This window comes from Sus scrofa, chromosome 3 (genome assembly GCF_000003025.6).
Source record: "Sus scrofa isolate TJ Tabasco breed Duroc chromosome 3, Sscrofa11.1, whole genome shotgun sequence".
Taxonomy (NCBI): Eukaryota; Metazoa; Chordata; class Mammalia; order Artiodactyla; family Suidae; genus Sus; species Sus scrofa.
The window spans coordinates 96,927,289-96,948,632 of NC_010445.4; the positions used below are offsets into that span (position 1 = coordinate 96,927,289).

Consider the following 21,344-nt stretch of genomic DNA (forward strand, 5'->3'; position numbering starts at 1 on the left):
GCGTCTGCAACCTACACCACAGCTCACGGCAACGCCGGATCGTTAACCCACTGAGCAAGGCCAGGGACCGAACCCGCATCCTCATGGTTCCTAGTTGGATTCGTTAACCACTGCGCCACGATGGGAACTCCGGTTTTGTGAACTTTAAATAGAAGCTTGGTGGTATCTAATAGATTGAAAGGAGATTGAGTTGACTTTTCAGAGGACTTTTTCATTTTTTAAATTAAATTTAAAAATTCTTCTTCTGATTCAACCATTGACATAAGTTTCTACAGGGTTAAATATGTTCCCTGTAAGCTGATCATCCAAGGAGAGGATGTCAGCCTGACCTCTGTTCCCTGTCCAGCTGCTCCTGGACCACACTGCCCTGCTGACTCCTCCCACCCATGGTGATAGGGTACATGCCTACTTTGAAAGCCTGTCTTTCTGGCATGAACCTCGAGCCACTCAGCCAGGGCTGCCATCATTCTCCTGCATAATCTGTGTTCATTCATATAGAAAGACCCAGTAAGTATCTGGCAGGTAGCAGGTTCTTAATACATGTTTGTTCATTCATTCTAGCATCCCAGCTTCTCATGTTAATTATCCTTTTCTATACTGGCTCACCCAGGTGTATCTTACTTAAGGTTTGGCCATGAAGCTTTTTCTAATTATTTATTTCAAGGCAGAAAAGAATTTTCCTTTTTTAGAGCTGTTAAGCTTCTAATGGGCACCACCCAGTGTATTGGTTTCCTGCGAACTGAAAGCCTTTTGAGGGCAGGCATCTTGTTTTATTCTTTGTCTATCCAGTGCTAAGCTGCTAAGCATTTGACAGTGTGCTCAGTAAGTACTGTCGGATTAACAGAAATTTTATATTCTCTTCAAAGGGAAAAATTCATAATAAGCCTGGGTGTTACCTAAGTGGGTTTGTTGGGAAATTAAAGCGCAAAATGAATTGAGGAAAAGCTGTCTACCTCTCCCTGTGTCCTTAGAACCTCATTCTGTTTTCTGAGCCCAGGATTATTAAGGGTTGAGGTCTACCCTTGAGAAGTGAAACCATACACGGGTCGTACTATTTTTCTTCGATTTTTTATGCTTTTTGGTTTAGGGCTCTTTGAAAGGAGTTAAGGTAAAGGTTGCAGTGAAAATCTAACTATTACTGAAGAACTAGATTGTGAACCCTTTTAAGTTCCACAGAGAAGCATTTGCCAGTGCCATTTGTTTTTCTGAAGTTTGTTTTAATATCTGTAACATTAAAAAAAAATTAAGGATATTAGAGAGACTCTATCTCTATGACTCCCTGTTTCTATTTTTTGTGCCTTAAAACACCTTCTTAGAAATCTTGTATTTCTTTAATAATGGAAATGACCATTGTAACAAGTTAGTTAACTCATGTTTCTACTTGTCCTGTTTTGTAGGGTTATTGAGCTTTACCTCTGTTTTGGGTGTTAACGTCAGAGTTAGGGCTTGATAATTGTTGAAAATATATGCTGAAATTATGTATCAAAGGTAAAATGATAAGACTTACCCTTATTCTGGCTTTTGACACCTAGTAGTATGTAGCCTGTAAACAATATTAAAAATGAGGGGTATCATCAGATCTTCGCCTGAAAACTCTAGCCGAGGAACATGTCACTCTTTGGGGATATTAAAGCGTTAGAATTTAAAAACTTCTGTCATTAGCTGTTTTTCTGGTTCTATCTTGATCTCATATCTTATTCTTATTTCTCTAAATGTATCACTTGTCTTTCTATAATCATATTTAAAAACTTCTGTCATTAGCTGTTTTTCTGGTTCTGTCTTGATCTCATATCTGATTCTTATTTCTCTAAATGTATCCCTTGTCTTTCTATAATCGTATGTATTTTGAATTTAAAAACTTCTGTCATTAGCTGTTTTTCTGGTTCTATCTTGATCTCATATCTGATTCTACATGTATCACTTGTCTTTCTATAATCATATATATTTTGAATTTAGAATATGTCTTTATCTATTCTCTACTTGGAAACCCAGACAGAGCTCACATTGAATTGAATTAGTTTATAAGTTAAGGGCCTGGGCTGAGCTTTTATTGCATTTTATTGTGTTCTATTTCATTTTATTTATTTATTTATTTTTAGGATCACACCTGTGGCATATGTAAGTTCCCAGGCTAGGGATCTAATCAGAGCTGCAGCTGCCAGCCTACACCACAGCCACAGCAACATCTGTGACCTATACCACAGCTCACGGCAATGCCAGATCCTTAACCACCTAAGCGGGACCAGGAATCGAACCTGCATCTTCGTGGATGTTAGTTGGGTTCGTTGCTGCAGAGCCACGATGGGCAGCTCCTGTGCTGAGCTTTTAGATTTATTAATGCATTTTAATACCTAGTCTGTGAGGCAGGTGCTGTTATTATTCCCAGGTTATCGATGAGGAAACTGAGACAGTTGCCTGTGGTCACATATTTAACTATACCTTCTACTGGTTATCATCTCTGAAGCGGACACAACTCACTGTGCCGAGATAGAAGTTGTTTCTGGAGAAGCACATGTGAGCTTTCTTGGGCTAGCTTGCTTTTTCACCATTCTATGACCTGTGGGGAGACCTGGATCAAGAGAAAGCCAGTTGTAGCTTTGGTCCTGAGTTTTATACACAACTGGAATTTCTAAAGCCTTGTTCAAGCCACCAAATCTTACAGTATAAAAGTTCAGACAACCTAACCAGTTTAATAGTTAGTGCTGTACAAAACTTCATCAGCAACTAATCGTCAGTCCTATCTTTATTTAATTATTTATCTATTTTGTCTTTTTAGGGCGGCACCCACAGCATATGGAGTTTCCCAGGCTAGGGATCGAATTGGAGCTGTAGCTCCCCGCTTACGCCACAGTCACAGCAATGCCAGATGGGAGCCGAGTCTGTGACCTACACCACAGCTCACGGCAGCGCCAGATCCTTAACCCATTGAGCGGGGCCATGGATTCTGGTCAGAATCATTTCTACCGAGCCACAATGGGAACTCCCTCAGTCCTGTCTTTAAAATAACATTGTCATATTTGTTTAAACCTACATGGGGAAAAGCAGCATGGAGGAAAGCAATTGGGTAGCATTCTGGAAAATTCCATGGTTCTGTCTCAAAGTGTAGCTGTCAATTTTCAGGAAGCCGTTTGCACTAAATCCTGCATAGCCATTAACATTTATCTACCTCTAAAAAGCAATTATTGGAAAGTCCTGCTTAGTGGATTAGAGTTTCAGTTTGGGAAGATGAAAAAAATTCTGTAGATGGATGGTGGTTGCACAACAAAGTGAATGTACTGAGTGTCACTGAACCGTAGCCCTAGAAAGGGTTAAAATATTGAATTTCATTTATGTATACTTTAACCACAATAGAAAAAAAAAAAAACTATTTGAAGAGGAAAAAAGTAATTATTTCCCCTAGGCCTAGGTGTATGACGGTTGTCACCTGGTGTGATTTGCTCTTTGTGTTAAATGATAGGAGCCAGCACAGAGAACACAGCAAGGTTGTGAAGCTGGCGTAGGAGGCATTTCTAGTGTAGCAGTTTGAGATGGCCACATGTGGAGCCAGATTGCCCGGGTTTCTGTTCTGTTTCTACGATTTCCTTGCCTGGTGACCTTGACTAAATTACTTGGCCTTTCTGGGCCTCATTTTTCCCCATTGTAAAATGGAGCTAGCAGTGGTGCTTCTTTCATGGAAGTTATTGTGAGGACTAATTGTGATGTTATAAAAATGCTTCAAATGCTGCCTGTTGAATAGTGGATGGTAAATGGCTGGTCATCTAGACCTGAGCTCTAAATAATGTTACTGATGTAAACACATCTGTTGGAGTTCCCAGTGTGGCTCAGTGGGTATGAACTCGACTAGTATCCTTGAGGATGCAGGTTGGATCCCAGGCCCGCTTAGTGGATTAAGGACCAGCATTGTCATGAGTTGTGATGTAGGTCACAGACGTGGCTCGGATCCCATGTTGCTGTGGTTGTGGCTATAGGCCAGCAGCTGTAGTTCCAATTCAGTCCCTAGCCTGGGAACTTCCATATGCTGCAGTGGGGACCTAAAAAAGTAAAAAAAACAAAACAAAAGAATCTGTCAGTGTAAGCATAAATTGAATATGTATTTTTGATTTTGTTTTAAAGGTTAAAGAAATAGGAGATTACTTTAAACAACAGCTTTTGCAATCCAGGCACAGAGGAGCATTTGAACTGGCTTACACTGGCTTTGTGAAACTCACTGAAATTCTCAACAGGTAAAACAAAGCAAATATCCCTTTGTATACATTTTAAAAGACTAAATGTACAAACCGTGTGCTCAAAGTAGAATATAGTTGTATCTTTTGATGTTTAAAAGAATTAAGACTTAGTTGGCTTCAAAACTCATGAAAGAGATTGTTTTCTTAGGTTTCATTGTTTGATTTACTGCAGATGATGGAATGAAATGTCCAAACCAAGTCACTCTCTCATTGAAAGGGGATTTGACACACACTCGAAGATTTTGCTAAAAATAGCTCTGGAGTTACCATTTATTTTCATTGAATGAAATGACTTTTGTCTGTTGGAAAATTACTTGGCATGTGGAATGAAATAAGCCCTCCAGTTTTTTGATTTGTGTATATTACAGACAGAGAAACACTTAAGGATTTTGTGTTTTTCTTCTTAATTTTATCTCACAGAAAAACTTGAGAGAACAGTAAATAGACCAAAAAGTATAAAAGACTTTTCCCCCTTACTTGGGAAAATACTTAGGTAGATTTCATACATTTAGCCAAGTGTATTTGTTTTGACATTATAGGTGCTGATAATTTCATTCATTCATATAATAGATTTCCTACAAAGAGCTTGTGAGGAAACCTTAAATTACTTAATGACTAAGTGTTCATGGCAAGTGTTCTCTAAATAAAAGGTAGTATTTTCCAGGAAAACATTTCCATTGCCTGGAAACTTTTTGAAATGAAGCGGAGTTCTGCCAGCCTTGTAGCCTCAGCAAACATTTTATTTTGGGCCGTTAAGACATCTACTTGAATATTTTTGAAACATTTTTTTCACACTCCTGGTAAAAACATTTATAAAACATTTTGGCAGTTATGGGCTGCACAGAGTATCTTTAAGTGATACATTATAAAATATCCCTGACATTAAACTGCTGATCTTGAAAATATTTTGTTATCTTTGCACCTCTTCCTTTCCAGTGTAGACACGACTTAAGGAATTTTTCTCACAACACAACACACTTTACTCCCTTCAAATCAATTAGCAAATATATTTATTGAACACTAGCTGTATGCTTAGTACTGGGCTTGGTTTGGATGATATAGTAGTTCTTTATGAGACAAGGTTCTGTTCTCAAACAGCTTATGGTTTAGTTGGGAAAATAAGCAGGGATGAAATTCAAAATATTTAACAAGTAGTATCTCATGGGCACTGACTGGTCAGAACAGACACTGGCTGTTAGCACCCAAACAGCGTTGTCCATATGGATGTGTGTTAGCTGAATACAAGCTTGGAACGTGAGACCAAGACACTTGAACAAGCTGGGGCCAATATCATTGTCAAAACTTGGGTGAAATTTATGAACTTTACAGGATTAGCAGAGAGAGAGAGAGAGAGAGAGAGAGAGAGAGAGCAGCAAGGAAAGGCTAATAATGGTAGAGGTGGGGTTCATGCTGCTGCCCAAGTAAGGTTTAAGTAGATGGGAGGAGACTTTGTGAGCAAGCGTTCCGAGACTGGAAGCAGCCTGCCACAGTGTCAGGGGAGCCTGATGTCGTGGTGGTGCTGGTGGTAGAGTTAGTAGGCAACAGCATACAGCTGGATAGAGGAAGGCCAAATTATGGATACCCAGAGAGCAGATTTGCTGTAGTAGAGATGGAAAGAGGCACTGAACATTTTTGATCTGAAATAGATCATAGGAGACACGTAGCATAGAGAAATAGCAATAAGCTACAACACAAGGTCTTAGTTATACGCATTCTTTTTGCCTTTTTTTAGAGACACACCTGCAGCATATGGAAGTTCCCAGGCTAGGGATCAAATCAGAGCTGCAGCTGCGGGCCTACATGACAGCCACAGCAATGACAGATCTGAGCCACGTCTGCAGCCTACACCACAGCTCACGGCAATGCTGGCTCCTTTAACCCATTGATCGAGGCCAGGGATCAAACCTGCAGCCTCATGGATACTAGTTGGGTTCTTAACCCACTGAACCACAATGGGAACTCCACTTATATGCATTCTATTTACTGGCAGTGACATTGTACAAAAGTTAACCTCTTTGGCCTCCGATCTCTTCATCTGTTAAAGTACGAAAAGGAGTGTTTGCCCTCTTGACAGATATCTCAGGCTTTTGTTTTATGGATCAAGTGAGATAAATATTATTAAACTTTCTACAAATGTAAAACATTATGAGATTGATGTTGGTAGTGGTGTTTGTGTGTCAAGGTGGTTTTTCAGTTGAAAGTATTGGATAGATTGTAATGACAGATTATCATGAGGAGAGCCTGGAATCACGCTTAGCAGTCTAGAGCTGAGGTGGTGAGAGTTTTGTGAATGGAGGCAGAGAACCGAGCATCTCATGAACATTCAGCCCCACACAGTAACAAGCCTACACGTAATATTTGTAATATTTAGAAGGGAACCTGTAGACATCTCTTATTTTATTTCATGACTCTATGTGTCAAGAATTCGGGCATAGCTGGGTGATTCTTCTCCCCAGGGTATCCCCTGAATTTAGTTGATGGTGTTCAGATGGCAGATGAACTGGCGAGGAGGGTCCAAAACAACTTTAATCACATTTACGGCTCTGAGTGGCGTAGCTGGAAGACAGGGCCTCGTTGCGACTTCATGTGGCCTCTCAGCATGGCAATCTTAGGGTAGTTGAAGTTCTTCTATGGTAGCTGACTTCCTCCAGAGAGACTGTTCCAAGAGAACCTGGCAGAAGAACCTGCATGGTCTTTTCTGACCTGGCCTTGGAAGTCTCAGAGCATGGCTTCATTCACATTCTTTTGGTTCTGAGTGAGTCCTAGTGCCCGTCAGATTCAAAGGGAGAGGAATTAGACTTCACCATTGGATGTTAAAATGGCAAGATCATGTTGTAGGAATACAAGTCGGATGGGGAGATAAGTGCTGGCCATCTTTGAAAAACGCAGTCTGCCTCATGAGGCAAACTGAATGGGAGTGGTGGAGGTTGCTGGGGAGTGAGTTAGCTGTTCCTGTGGGTTAATTCTTGGTGGCCAGAAAAGTAGGATTGATGTTAACAAAGACAAGGAGACTGAAAGAGGGAACTAGATTGATAATGATGAATAAATTTGTTTTTTATGTGTTGAGTGGGAGGCAATGGTGGCATATACTGGTGGAAATACTTAAATCAGAACTGGGAGATAGGGGATTAGTTTGGGCGGTGTTACAGAAACAGAGATGGGATTTATGAGCTGTCTTCATAAATATCATAGTTAGTGGGCTTGAAGTCTTTAGGGAAGAGCTTAACGGGATAAATGGACAGAGGACCAAGGACAGAGGCTTTTGAACAACTGTACTGTGCAGTTGAAAGTACAGTGGAAGACATTCCAAATGAATGGAGTGAGGAGATGAGGCAAGGCCCAGTGCCTGGTCTCTCAGCCACACCTAATCTGCTTTCAAGATCTCCTCATGGCTTTTAACCAACCTGTTATGAGTTCCCAACTGTTGCTTCCAAACCGAGTGGTTCCCTGATCCCCTTGGAGACTTTTCAGATCCGCTGAAGAGAATGTTTTATGGAGAACATCTCCGCAGTGTGTGTGGCTTCCTTTTGTTTGGTTTTTCCATTTTTAAAGAAAATGTGTTTCTTTTGGATCCTTTTGAAAGCTTTTTATCAGCTCTTAAGTTATGAAAAGGTTATTTAGGCATACAACATTTTTAAAGTTTGCAGAAAGAAATCTGGGTTTTCATGAAAATCCACTGAAATGGAGGCCAACTGCTGGCCACCTCTTGAACTACAGCTGTGTTAAGGAAGGAAGCACTTAAAGAGATTGATGGATAAATAACTGAAGAGTTAAACATGAGCCACATTGTTTGAGTTGGTTTTTAATAAGATTATTCCAAATGTCTTCAAATGTAAACTGGCTTCACAATTAAACAGTCATCTAAAAATAAATAGGAATGGGAGACACTCTTCTCTTTTCTGGGAATTTTTTCAAAGTAACACTTGCACACACACACAGTATGTTGAGTTAATTTTCTAGAATCTGATTTTCTTATATAGTGCTTTCTGTTTTGAATTTGATGAAATATTCATGCAGTCTTTAAAAAACATCATTACCTGCCTATGCATAATTACCTACTTAAGCATTTGGTGAGAGTGGTTAAGTATATTAAAATAGTTATAACTGTAAATTCAGGTTTCTGATGAAATTCATATTTGCTTATTTACTCTCTATGATCTTACTATTTTACATTATTTTCTTTCAATGAAAATGAATGGAATCCTAAACTAGGGTGGCAAGCCAGGTAATCAAGCTTTCATTTATTCAACCATAAATTAAAAGCTTAAGGGAGTTCCCGTTCGTGGCGCAGTGGTTAACGAATCCAACTAAGAACCACGAGGTTGTGGTTTGATCCCTGGCCTTGCTCAGCGGGTTAAGGATCCGGTGTTGCCATGAGCTGTGGTGTAGGTTGCAGACGTGGCTTGGATCCCGCGTTGCTGTGGCTCTGGTGTAGGCCAGTGGCTACAGCTCCAATTCGACCCCTAGCCTGGGAACCTCCATATGCTGCAGGAGCAGCCCTAGAAATGGCAAAAAGACAAAAAAAAAAAAAAAAAAAAAAGCTTAACTGTAAGGGGAGTTAAATTGTTGACTACAATTCTAACTCTAAAAGGGAGGTTCGCAAGTCCTTCATATTATCTTACTCTTCATTTTTAAAAATTGCTTTGCTTATTAAAAGGTAGCTTAATGTACAAATATTTATTGCACTAATTACAATCATTTTCACATGATTGGCCTAAAAAGATGAATTGCTGACATTAAGAATTTTTGTCATAAAATGCTAGTGCGGACTCATGGATGTGAACAATTATTTATGATGGACAGAAGTAAATTAAATGTTTGTTTAAACTTTCATCAGCTAATTATAGCTACTACAATTCAAATTCAATAGAAAACTTCTTATGAACAATTGAAATAAAATAATCAAAAAATGATGTCTCTCTACTGGAGAATGAAAGACCAAGTTTCTAAAGAATATGCAGGGAGTTCCTGTTGTGGCTCAGCGGGTTACAAACCCAACTAGTAGCCATGAGGATGTGGGTTTAATCCCTGGCTTTGCTCAGTGGGTTAAGGATCTGATGTTGCTGTGAGCTGTGGTGTAGGTTGCAGGCTCGGCTCAGATCCCGCATTGCTGTATCTGTAGGCCGGCAGCTGAGCTCTGATTCCCCTAGCTTGGGAACTTATGCTGCAGGTGTGGCTGTGAAAACTGCCAAAAAAAAAAAAAAGAACATGCAGTCGAGCAAGAAATAAATGTAAACTGTAATATATGAGATTTTTGGGGAAAGTCATTTAACTCTAAATAAAAAATATATAATCTTGTTTAAGCCTTTATTTTCATCTCCTTTGGCAAATGTGTCTAAACAGGACACTTTCTCTTCCTCTTTTTTGGCCGCCCTGTGCATATGGAGTTTGCAGGCCAGGGATCAGATCTGAGCTGTGGCTGCAACCTACACAATGCTGAATCCTTAATCCGCTGTGCTGGGCAGGGGACCAAACCTGCATCCCAGCACTCCAGAGATGCCGCTGATCCCATTGCACCATAGTGGGAATTCCTGAATAGGACACTATTTATTTCTGAGTATCCTATGAATTTTATTTGAAATATTAATAATTAAGAATAGCCAGAGTTCCCGCTGTGGTGCAGTGGGTCAATGAAGGCTTGGATTCGATCCCTGGCCCAGGAAATTCCATATGCCGTAGGAGCGGCCCAGAAAGAAAAAAAAAGAAGAACTAAATGATCAGTCACTCTGGGAAGCCATATTAACACTTCCTGTAGAGAAAAATCTTTTAAATTTCCCATTTCTACAGTGGATTAAAGGGATTAAAACTAGAATGCCTTAATGTTTAAAATCTAGATCTTTGTTGTGTCTTTGGTTTATGACCCTTGGATTTTTCTGTTTAAGCCCCTCCATAGCTGAGTAAGATATTACCTTCTGGAACTTTGAATACTCATTTTGAAAGTCCTCATAATAATACTGAGTCATTTAGACTCAACTACCGAGGCATCTTGTGTTTAGTAACTTCTTTCTCGACTTCGTTAGTAAAGTCTCAGAGTTTTTAATGTCAATCTTTTTCTGCTTGATCTCAGAGAAGGATTATATTAAATATTAAGAGAACGAACAATTTGTTACATCCTTCTAACCACTTTTTTAAATCCACCATATCTTGCCCTTCTCCCCGTGGCTTTCTGATTGGTAATTCAATTTAGATTTGATCATTGTTATTATTGCCTGTGCCTGCAGCTGAGGCTTCAAAATAACCCCCTGATGTTTTAGCCTGCAGTAAACCTCAACAATATTTGATAGTGGTGAAGGAGGTTAAGATGGCTTCTGTTGATATGTAGCTTCCTCACTGGATCTCATTTGGGCAAGTCGTTTTTTTCAGGCTTAAAATTTCTCCATGCTTCAGGGCTATGTTCCCTTTTAAAAATGTGCCTGCACATGCACACAACCTTTCTGCACATCTGTCACTGTTTAGTTTAATTGAAATAATAAACATGAACCTTAAAATAATAAACACAATACTTGACCAAAGAATGAATGGAGTGGAGAATTTAACTTAGGAAATAATAGGAGCTTGGAAAAATTTCTATGTAAGGAAACATAACCATACTGAAAGAGTTTGAGGAAATGAAGGTAACATTTCTCAATTAACAATAGTAATATAACTAATCAGAACTCAGCAACAACAAAAATAGCTCTGTGTTACCATACTTAGGTGGGTGGACGAAGCCATTGGAAAGCCACTCTGTAGTCAGGGAACCTAATTTATTGGCACAAAATAGTCTAATGACCAATTAGTCGGGTATACAGCATATGTAATTTGATTTCAGTCTGGGTTTTATGCTTATCTTAGAATACTTACCCACTACCAGTGAGATAGCTTTGTGGATCGAAATTGGACTAATCCGGTTATAGAACAATCATTTGCTTCAGTGATCTTCACAAAGACCTAAACACCAGCCATGGCCTGGCCTGTGGCAATTCTTTTATTTTAGGTAGGGACTCAGGCAATAGCACTTAGCATAGAAAAATCAAACCAAATAAACAAACAAACAAAACAAAACAAAACTCCCCTGCCTCTTTCCTGTCAGCCTTAAAAATTTTTTTCCCCTACTATTTCTTGACTGTGCTGAAAGGGACAATCGCAGTGGTCTGTTTCCTCCTGCATCCCTATCCTTAACCCCCTCTCTCATGGAGTGTAAAGAATATTGAGGTGTGAGTTAAAGCTGACCCAGTTCCACCCACCAGCTCTGATGACACTAGAGAAGCCATGTAACCTCTCTAGGCTGCTCTGTCCTCTTTGGTTAAATACGAGAATTGGCCTTCTGAGGCCTCTTTTAGTTCTGAGGCTTCTGCTCGGTGTACAATGCTGCTTGCTGTCTAGTTTCGGAAAGTGTGGATTTCGGGTATGAAAGATTGAGGTAAATTGAATACGTTTGTAGTAACCTTCTTTTAGAACTGGTAAACCAATGTCTTAGGAGTTTTGTGGATTAATAACATTTAATGAATGTTGCTTTTGAAGAACCTTGAATCCTTTGTAAGAAAGTTACAATTTTTCCATATACTCAGAGACTGAAGACAATGCGTAGTTTGTATTAATTTGACACTGGAGTGAAGCAAAAAGAGCCTTCAGACAAAGAGGATGTCCGCTCTTTCAGTGGAGAGGCACAAGCAGCCTAGCATTCCCCATGCCTGTGGTTGGTGCGTGCATGGGGCTGGCAGGGCGAGCCATGGGCTGCTTGGCCCAAGGACCTTTCTTTGCCTTTTCCTGGCTGACCCTGGATTGTGTGCTGAGGAACCAAAACAAACAACTAGTGTCTGCCGCATTGTTCTTGAGAGCCTTGCGTGGTTCCATTTTTACCTCTCAATTCCTTCATTATCATAAACACCAGCAACTCTAGAGTTTTGAAATCACTTCCTTATGAAGTAATCTTGCCTTGCTGGGGAGTAGACAGAAAGTTCATTGAATAGTTGGCCCTCCAGGTTAGGCTGTTATTGTGTTTTTCTAGGCCCAGTGCTTATACCAGGGATGAGCCTTCAGATTTCAGCCCTTCTTTTCTACACCTAGTGTTTCAATTATCTGCCTCCCTGAAGGAGCAGGCAGCAGCTGTGCCAGCTGATGAATGTGCAGCAGCCGATGTGCACACCAGTTGGTCCTTATTCATTCAACAAACGATTTCTTAAACAGCTACTGTGTGCCAGATGCTCCATTTGACCATTAAGAGTATGATGTGGCAAGCTAGAGTTTCTGTTAACCTAGAGACAATTATTAGGACCTAAGTTTGAAACATTTAACTCCGTAGAACTAAGAGAGGCATGTGAAGACCCGAACAGGGGGCTGTGGCCTGTGTGGGGCCATGATGAGGTGTTTTTCAGACAGTTTCATCAGGAGCTTTGGGTACTTATATAATTTAGGGTCATTGTTTTCTCCATTTGGAATAGTCACCCAGTACTAATATCTCATTGAATTTCAGAGCATTTGGTTTTGGTTTTGTTTTTTTTTTGGCCTGAGGTATGTGGAAGTTCCCAGGTCAGGGACTCAAACCTGCACCATAGCAAGTGACTTGAGCTGCTGCGGTGTCAGTGCCAGATCCTTAACTCACTGTGCCACAGGGGAACTCCCAGAGCATTTTTACAATGATTTTATTTTCACTCTTGGGCATTGAAAAATCAAGTGATTTGTCCATAGTCACCACTAGTTGGTGACAGAGCCAGCACTAGAATCCAACTCGTTTTTCTGAACTTCATTCTGCATCGGGAATAAGCAATTCAACAAAGGTATATTGATCACCTGCTTTATGTAAGAAATTGTGATAGGTGGACATTATAGAGGCTGACGTACTGGTAAAACATGGTTCTTATTCTTAGAGGCACTTCTCGCTTAGAATTTTCATCTTTGGTTTTAGAGAAATAATTTGGATGCTTTACAAGGCAGAAATGGAAGACCAGGAAAAAAATCCACTCACTGAGCTGTCTGCCCAGGTTGTGGGAAGAGTGATTAACACATTAATGAAACAAGCAAGGCAAGAGGAAGGGCCCGATGGGAGGCAGGATAATACTTTACCTGTGCTGAGTTTGAGGTGGTGTTAGAGGCTGCCTAGTGGCATAGCAGACAGTTGGAAATACAGGTCAGGAGATTGGGGGAGGGATCGGAGTAGGAGACAGGGTGATCTGGGACGGCTCCGATGTTTTAGCCCTAAAAATGTCTAATACAGCATCCTGGGAAACCCTTCTGTCCCGGGCAGACAGGGACGTTGGTCATCCTTACTAGAGGTATGTATTTGAGAGACATCCACACAAAGGAAATAATCAAAGGCACGGGCGTGGTCTCCTGAAGAGCCTTTAGAGAGAAGGGAATGGTTATAATCTGGGATTGAATGTTATATGTGTTAGAATTCGGAAACATTGGTCATTTGAAACATAGTTCCTATCCTACGTTCACACAGGTACAAACCTCATTTAAATAACACTTTCCACAAACCTGAACCCTCTGCTGGGTTTTGAACTCTATCCTTCGTTCTGTTCTTGAATACTGGGGGGAAAAAATGATCTCTTGGGGTAGTATTTAGGCTAACAGAGTTGGGTTTTTTTGTTTTTTTGTCCTTTTGCCTTTTCTAGGGCCTCTCCTGAGGCATATGGAGGTTCCCAGGCTAGGGGTCTAATCAGAGCTGTAGCTGCCGGCCTACGCCAGAGCCACATCAACGCGGGATCCGAGCCGCATCTGCAACCTACACCACAGCTCACGGCAACGCCGGATCCTTAACCCACTGAGCAAGGGCAGGGATGGAACCCGCAACCTCATGGTTCCTAGTGGGATTCGTTAACCACTGCGCCAGGATGGGAACTCCCAGAGTTGGTTTTGATTGGAAATTTCAGTAGAAAATATCTTCCTCTCAGTGCTGTGACCTTGGTATGTGCAGACTCTGAGTGTGTTCCTACCTGTTGGAGGAAGCTAAGGACTTGAACCACCCGCAAGCTCTAATGGTGGCATCCCTTTGTCACTGGAAAGCACTGCTGTTTATCCCTTTCTTTTCCAGTTACTATACCCTCTTACTTTGTCAGCCCAGTTTGTAGAATGGTGCACTTAATGGAGTTGGTTAAGTCCTAAATTGTTCCTTTACCCAACAGATATTCAATTAGCTCCCTATTGGGATGCCAGGCCTTGTTCTGGGTACTGGGAATAAGGAAGTGGATAGGACAGAGTGTGTCCCTAATATCATGAAGTTCATATTTTATTTTTTATTGATGTACATTTGTATGTATTTATAAAAATGCCTGGGAAGATAAATTCCAAACTTCTCATAGTGATCTCAACATCATAGTTGAATGATTTTCATTTTTTCTTTCTTTCTTTCTTTCTTTATTTTTTTTTTTGGTAAGTGTAGCTTTTCTTTTTTTCTATTTATTAAAATTTTTTTAATTAAAGTATATTTGATTTACAGTGTTGTGTCAATTTCTACTGTGCAGGAAAGTAACCCAGTCATACATGTTTACATTCTTTTTCTTGTATTCTATCATGTTCTATCACAAGAGATTGGATATAGTTCCCATGTGCTATCCATGGAGTTTATATTTTAAAGGCCATCTAGTAAATAACAAACTGTAATAAAGCAATATGTATTTTGATGTGATAAAGTTTGGTGGTAAAGAAAATTCTCTTTCCTCTCATACTAAAGTAAGTCAAGGCTTGTATAACAAGAAGCAGCAGCTTTCTGAGGGAAGAGCTTTCCAAGAGAAACAATTATATTCCAAGGGAACAATTATTGCAAAAGCCTTTGGTGTATTTAAAGAACAGAATGCTAGAGGTTGTCCAAATATGTAGGGTATTGTGAGCCAGGATCTCGTGCTCCCTGAAATTTTTTTTTTCCCAAAGTGTCTCCAAACAGATGGATAAAAAAAATACAAGGTATCTTGGGAATTGTACAAACATTAATATGTGTAGACCCTAGTAAGTAACTTTAAGATGATCAACAAAAAAGTGCATATGTGTGTTACAGAGTTGCGTGGAAGGGGGAAAAGGGCTGGTTAGGACAAATGAAAAATTACGTGAATATAAACTAATTGGAACGAAAGTTTCTGTTCCCAGAAAGTATGATTTATCTCCCGAGACTGCTTTTATCCTCCTCCTGACTCTTTTTCCACCTGTACGTGGAACCTTGGTTTGTTCAATAACATCAGTAGATGATGTAAGACCTCATGCTTGGTGTATTTAAAGCCTGTAACTTGTGAAAGCAAACACCTTTTTTTTTTTTTTTTTTTTGCATTGTGGATAATTTTTCTCTTTTAAACCTAAAAGGCTTACTGTTCTAAGTGTAAAGGTATAGCCTCTCCCCCAATGCCAGCTTAAAATCAATAGTCTGATTTGTTATGGTACAGGAAGCTTTGCTTTGCAAAACGCTGGACTTGGGTGAGTGAGAAAAGTGGAATTCCTCCTAATAACATTAATATGGTAGAGGTTTGGAGGTGATTCTGAAATTATCAGATTACCTTTCTTCTACTTTCCCTGAAAACCTCACTTTTTTTTTTTTTTTTTTTTTTTGGTCTTTTTAGGGCCATACCCGAGGCATATGGAAGTTCTCAGGCTGGGAGTTGGAATTGGAGCTGCAGCTGCTGGCCTACACCACAGCCACAGCAGTGTGGGATCCGAGCTGCATCTGTGACCTACACCACAACTCACAGCAATGCTGGATGCTTAACCCACTGAGCGAGGCCAGGAATCGAACCTGCTACTTCAGGGATACCAGTTGGGTTTTTTTACCACTGACTCCTCTTTTTTTTAAAATGTAAGAAGGTACATGTTTTTCACTTTCCTCTGTTTTCATCTATATGAAGGAATAATATTCTTACAGCTTTGTAATTAGACCAGAACTAATCATTCCCCCCTTGGTTGCCAGTGTATCATCCACTCTGATACGTGATGTGTAGTGTTTTAGGAATCTAAGTGTGTTATTCTGAGTAGCAGGGCTAAGTGTTTGTTATTTTTGAAATTATTGTTTATAGCTCTCTTCATTCAGATTATGATGGTGATGACTGATGGTGCTGAGCTTGAGTAAATACACATCATTTATTCCGAATGAAGGTTAGGGACCAATCCTGGTTTTGTACCAAAAACAAAACCTTCCCCCCACCTTGTGTTATTTATAATTATTTAAATGATGAAAAATAAGGAAAGAGAAGTAAGGAACCATGATAAGGTAAAAGTTTATTAACAATCATTAAATAGATAGTCTTGTTTTTATTGACATTTATTTTTCTGTACCTAGTAATGTATTTATTTGAATGAGTTTTCATTTGGAATTGCTCTTAACCTTGACAAAATGAAATGTGTTTATGGGAAAGGGAAATGATTTGCTTCCTTATTTACAACTTGGTAAGTAAATTATTACTTGGGAAATGAAGATGTTGGCAGAGGCTTAACCTTTACTCAGTTGAGATTACACATCATTAATTTCTTGGCAATTGAGTTTTGATAATTTTCTGGCATTTTTGCTTCATATATTGGCTTTAAATGTATTTCACATTTGCAATGTGAAATTTCACCTTTAAAATAGGAAATCAGTTGCTTTGTGTTTAACGGTGTGTGTGAAGGTTTCTTTAGGCCAGCAGTGAGTCATTCAGTTCATGTAAGAAAACAGTTTACTAACAGTAATAAATGTCCTCAGTTGTTTAAGGGAGTTAGAATACCTCCAAAATGAGTGAGACACAGTTTACCTGAAGTCAACCACAAAGAGCTTATCTGCCGAGTGGATTTTCTAGGGTATTTTAATTCTCTAGCTAGCATTCCATTCATATCACCAGTTTTGCTTCAAAACTGCTTTAACCCCCACTCTGCTGGTAGTATTCAGGGATGGAAATCAGTCTGAATGGTAACCTTACTAAGACATGATTAGGAAGGCAGTCCTTAAAAACAATACACTCTGGCCACAGGAACTTGCTTTCTGAATCATATAAAATTTGGAATTTTTATTCTACTGCTTTTTTCCTAGGGCACAACATAGTGCCAGTCAACTCCTAGGTACTTAATAGATCTTTTTTTCCAAGTGAAAAAAATGAAATCCACTGAAGCACATAATAAGAGAGTTGATAATATCTGTCATGAATCAAATGAAGCCAAATGTGCGTCTGAGCATTTAAGACAGCCACCTTGAATAATGCCTTTAATTTATTAAGCAAGAGCTTTGGTGTCAGTCTACATTTTGATTCTTAGTCTATCACCTATTAGCTATATCATCTTGGGTAAATTATTTGATTTCTCTCTGTCTCTCTCTGCTAGATTAAAAAATTAGTATGAAAGATTTAAACAGATTGAAAAATATAATGAGCATTGTAATCAACAATTGTATGAATGGAGAAAGAGCATTCCAGGCATAGAGAAAGGTCAAGTCAAAAGTCCTGAGAGGCATAGATTTAGGATATTTAACAAATAACTAGTAAGCCATTTGTTAGTGGAGTGGGTAAGGGAAAGAGTTACAGAAGATAAGGTCAGAAAGGTAATGAGGGCTAGATATTATAAGCCATAGAAAGGACTTTGGCTCTAACTCTGAGTAAAATGGGGAGCCATTGGAGGGTTTGTGAATAGAAGAGTATCATGATCTAGCCTTTTAAAAGATTGTTTTGACTGCTGTGAAAAGACTAATAGTAAAAGCAGAAAGACCAGTTAGAAGGCTACAGTATTTTTGAAATTCAAGAAAGTGATGGTGATGGTCTGAAGAGTGGTGGAGATAGTAAAAAAGTTATCTGACTCTGGATGTAATTTGAAAGTAGATTGACAGAATACGGTAACAGATTAGACTTGGTATTTGAGCAAAAGGATTTGTTACTCATATACTAGAATGGGGAAGACTGGGCAGAGTAGATTTATGGAGGAAGATCAAGAGTTTAGTTTGGAGCATGTTAAGTTTGAGATATATACTAGGCACTATATTGTGACTGCTCTGGGTTTACTTAACTTTGCTGAAGTGTATGTCCTTTAGGGTTTCTTTTTATGTAGGTCTCTGGGAGCCAGACTTATTCTTCGTATGTATCAGATTGTTTTTATCTTGGCCTCCACTTTTGAATGTAGTTTAGCTGGGTATAGAATTCTAATTGACAATTACTTTTCTTCAGTGCTTGGACAATATTGTGTCTTTTATTATTACCAACAAGAAACTTGTCTTTGAATTTTTTAAAATTGTTTTTTGTTTGTTTTTGGCCTCACCTGCAGCATGTGGAAGCACTGGGTCAGGGATCAAACCTGTGCTCTGCCAGCAACCTGAGCTGCTGCAGTGACAACATGGGATCCTTAGCCTGCTGTGCCACAAGAGAACTCCTTTTTTTTTTTTTTTTTCTTTTTGGTGAAATTTTGAAAGTGTATTTTCATCACCAATATTTCCAATGCCTTTATTTTCATATATGCCTATTCTTACTTCAGTACTGCCTGATTTTCATAATTTCTTGCTGTTTTTTGAATAGAAGTTATTCCTTCATTTAGCTCTCGAATATTCTAAACAATTATTTTAAGGTTTTTGTCAGACTGTTCCATAAAATAAAGCTTCATTTAGAGTGAATTTATGTTCTAATTATTGATTTTTTAAAATTTTCTTTCTTAATATAAACCTTATTTCAGTGTTTTGAATTTTGGTTTGCTGGCTATGATTGGGAGGCTTTTTGGCTTACTCATTTATATTTTGTCTCTAGGCTCATTCCTGTCTATCACAGGAAATAGATTGGCTGGTGGCATTTTGGATCTTCCATCCACAGTGATACTGGGGATATCACAGATCAGTAATCAGAGTCTCCCTGGAGCCATGGCATTTCCTGGTGGTATAGACTCAGGCAGCTGTGGCAGTAGCCCTTTTTCAACCTTTTTATGGGAGAGAAAGCCACTGAAATTCCCCATTTCTGGGGATTTAGGCAAGTTATCCACAGGAGCTGACTTTCTGGCCATTATTGCTGCTTCTAGAGTTTGGACCTAGCAGATTTCTGTTATCAGCTATTGACCTGAAACAAATAGACTACCAGTTATTTCTCCATCAAAAATGGGCTTATTCCAGATCAACAAAGAATTACAGTTTGGAGTCTGCAACCATGGCAAGCTGTGTACATATCCCATTTCCTCCCTCCACCCCCTCTACCCTCTCCACCCCCACAGACCTAGCAAGGGAAGAAGAACTCTTTTAAAGGGGGGAAAAGGAAGTTGAGAGGGCTATAGTAAAAAAGAATCTGTTGGAGGAGTTGAGAGTTCAAAGTATAGTGGCTTTTCATTGGCAGAGCTTGGTAGTCTCTCATTGGCTGAGCTCTTGCCAGGCAAGAAGTCATTCTTCTTCCTTTAGGCTTTGCTATCTTGATAGGGCATGAGAGCTCCCCCTTCTGGCTTCCCAGTTAATTGAGGTTTCTGTGTATTAATTTTTATACAGCACATTTGCTGCTTTGCATTTCTTTTATATTTTACCCATAAAATTATCTTGGTTTTTGGCTTAGTTAGTTTTAGGATTCTATTTGTGTATTTTGGTTATTATTAATATGTATTGTGGGGGCAGTTTATGTCTTGTCAAGATAAAAATAGCTGTTGCATCTCTATCAGAAGTTAAATTGAAACTCTTTAAAACTTGCTTTTCTCATAATAAAAGATAATACCTTTAGAAAATAACTTTTAAGAACTTACTAAATACTTTACAAGAATAAACTCATTTAATTCTCCCAATAGCTTTCATTTTACAAAGGGGAAAAGTGAGAAATAGAGAGACTTGACCTGGATCACACAGCCGTCTGGTGGCAGAGCAAGGATTCTGAACTAAATACCTTGGCTTCATTGTCTGTCTTCCTAACCACTGTGATATACTCCCTCATATGTCAGTTGGGGAAAATAATACTTTCTTGCAGATTTTTGTGTTGCAAGGTAAGATAAGGTGTGAAAAGCCTAATGTTAAATGCTGTGTCTGATGTATAATAGGCATTTGATAAATGTTTATTATTCTTTTCTTAATGGCAAGCAGATATATTTTCAATGTGGTAATTTAAACAAAACTTGTAAATGGATTTTGTTTAAAATGTATCATGTTTTATTTTAGTAAAAAAGGTAGGAGTTCTATTATTGGGCCCCTTGCTCTGTATGGCTATAGGGCAGGACTGGCTTGGGAGGGATCCAGATCTAGGAAGCAAGAGAATCAGCAGAATAGAGTCCAAAGGCAGAGTCCAAATTGGAAGCCCGATAACTGAAAGATTCTGCAGGAAAGCTAGTATGATCCTGGGGAATTCCAGAGCAGACCAAGAAGGTTTAGACTAGATGGTAGGAGCTGGTGCCTTGGGCATTCCCCAGAGCTCCCGACATTCCTAGATCCTTTGTGATGGGCAGAGAGATCTCTTTCAAGGGCATTTTGCCAGCTTTGACCTCATCGAACATGATTCTGACCTTTGTTTTCAAGTTTCCCAAATTAACAAGAAGCGTTTAGCCTTAGTGTGCAGCACTCAGGGGAATAAGTAGGCCTAGTTAACTGTTCATAGTTATAATAACCAAGAATCTAAATTAGGGAATTGTCTTTAGGGCCTTCACTGAAGCTATTTCCTCCGCCATCTCAATGCCCCTTTCCTCAACCCCACATATGTAGGCTTCCACCATTCTGCCTACACATCCTTCTAAGTCCAGCCCAAATTCCACCCCCTCCATGGCACTGTACTGACCTCTTGTGCATCTTGTGCCCAGTGGTTACTCTAAGAGCCTTCGAGAAAGGAAAGGTCCTTGTGAGATGCAGTATTTGGAGGAGGTTTCACCAGTATGTACGAGTAGGAATGAGCATGGAGACGTAAGCAAATTCCTAGTTGGGAATATGTAGTATGTGTGGTGTGTATATTAGACTAGGAACCAGCCAAGTGAACAACCTTATCGGAACAGAAGGTCTTTGTAGAAATTTGGAAGGATTTTTCATGTTAGATTGTAGTACGAGGGTTTGGACTAGGACATTGGGGGCCTTTCAAACTGGAAGATTTAATTAAGATGGAAAAGGAGTTAGCTCAAGGTATGTTAACAGTCAAGAGCCACTGTGAGTTCAGGTAAAGAAGGGTGATGTCTGGGAGGTGACCCATTCTTTTTTTTTTTTTTTTTTTTTTTTTTTTTTTTTATTAAATGCTTTTTAGGGCGGCACCCATGGCATATGAAGGT

At 39.3% G+C, this 21,344-nt stretch overlaps 1 protein-coding gene across 1 annotated transcript in view; it reads left to right on the top strand.

The window, feature by feature from the left end:
• Nucleotides 1-21,344, top strand: part of THADA (THADA, armadillo repeat containing) — a 324,874-nt gene that overhangs the window by 55,111 nt on the left and 248,419 nt on the right. Inside the window, 1 exon segment of the mRNA XM_021088406.1 lies at nt 4,114-4,223. Within this exon segment, the coding sequence (XP_020944065.1) occupies nt 4,114-4,223 (110 nt within the window).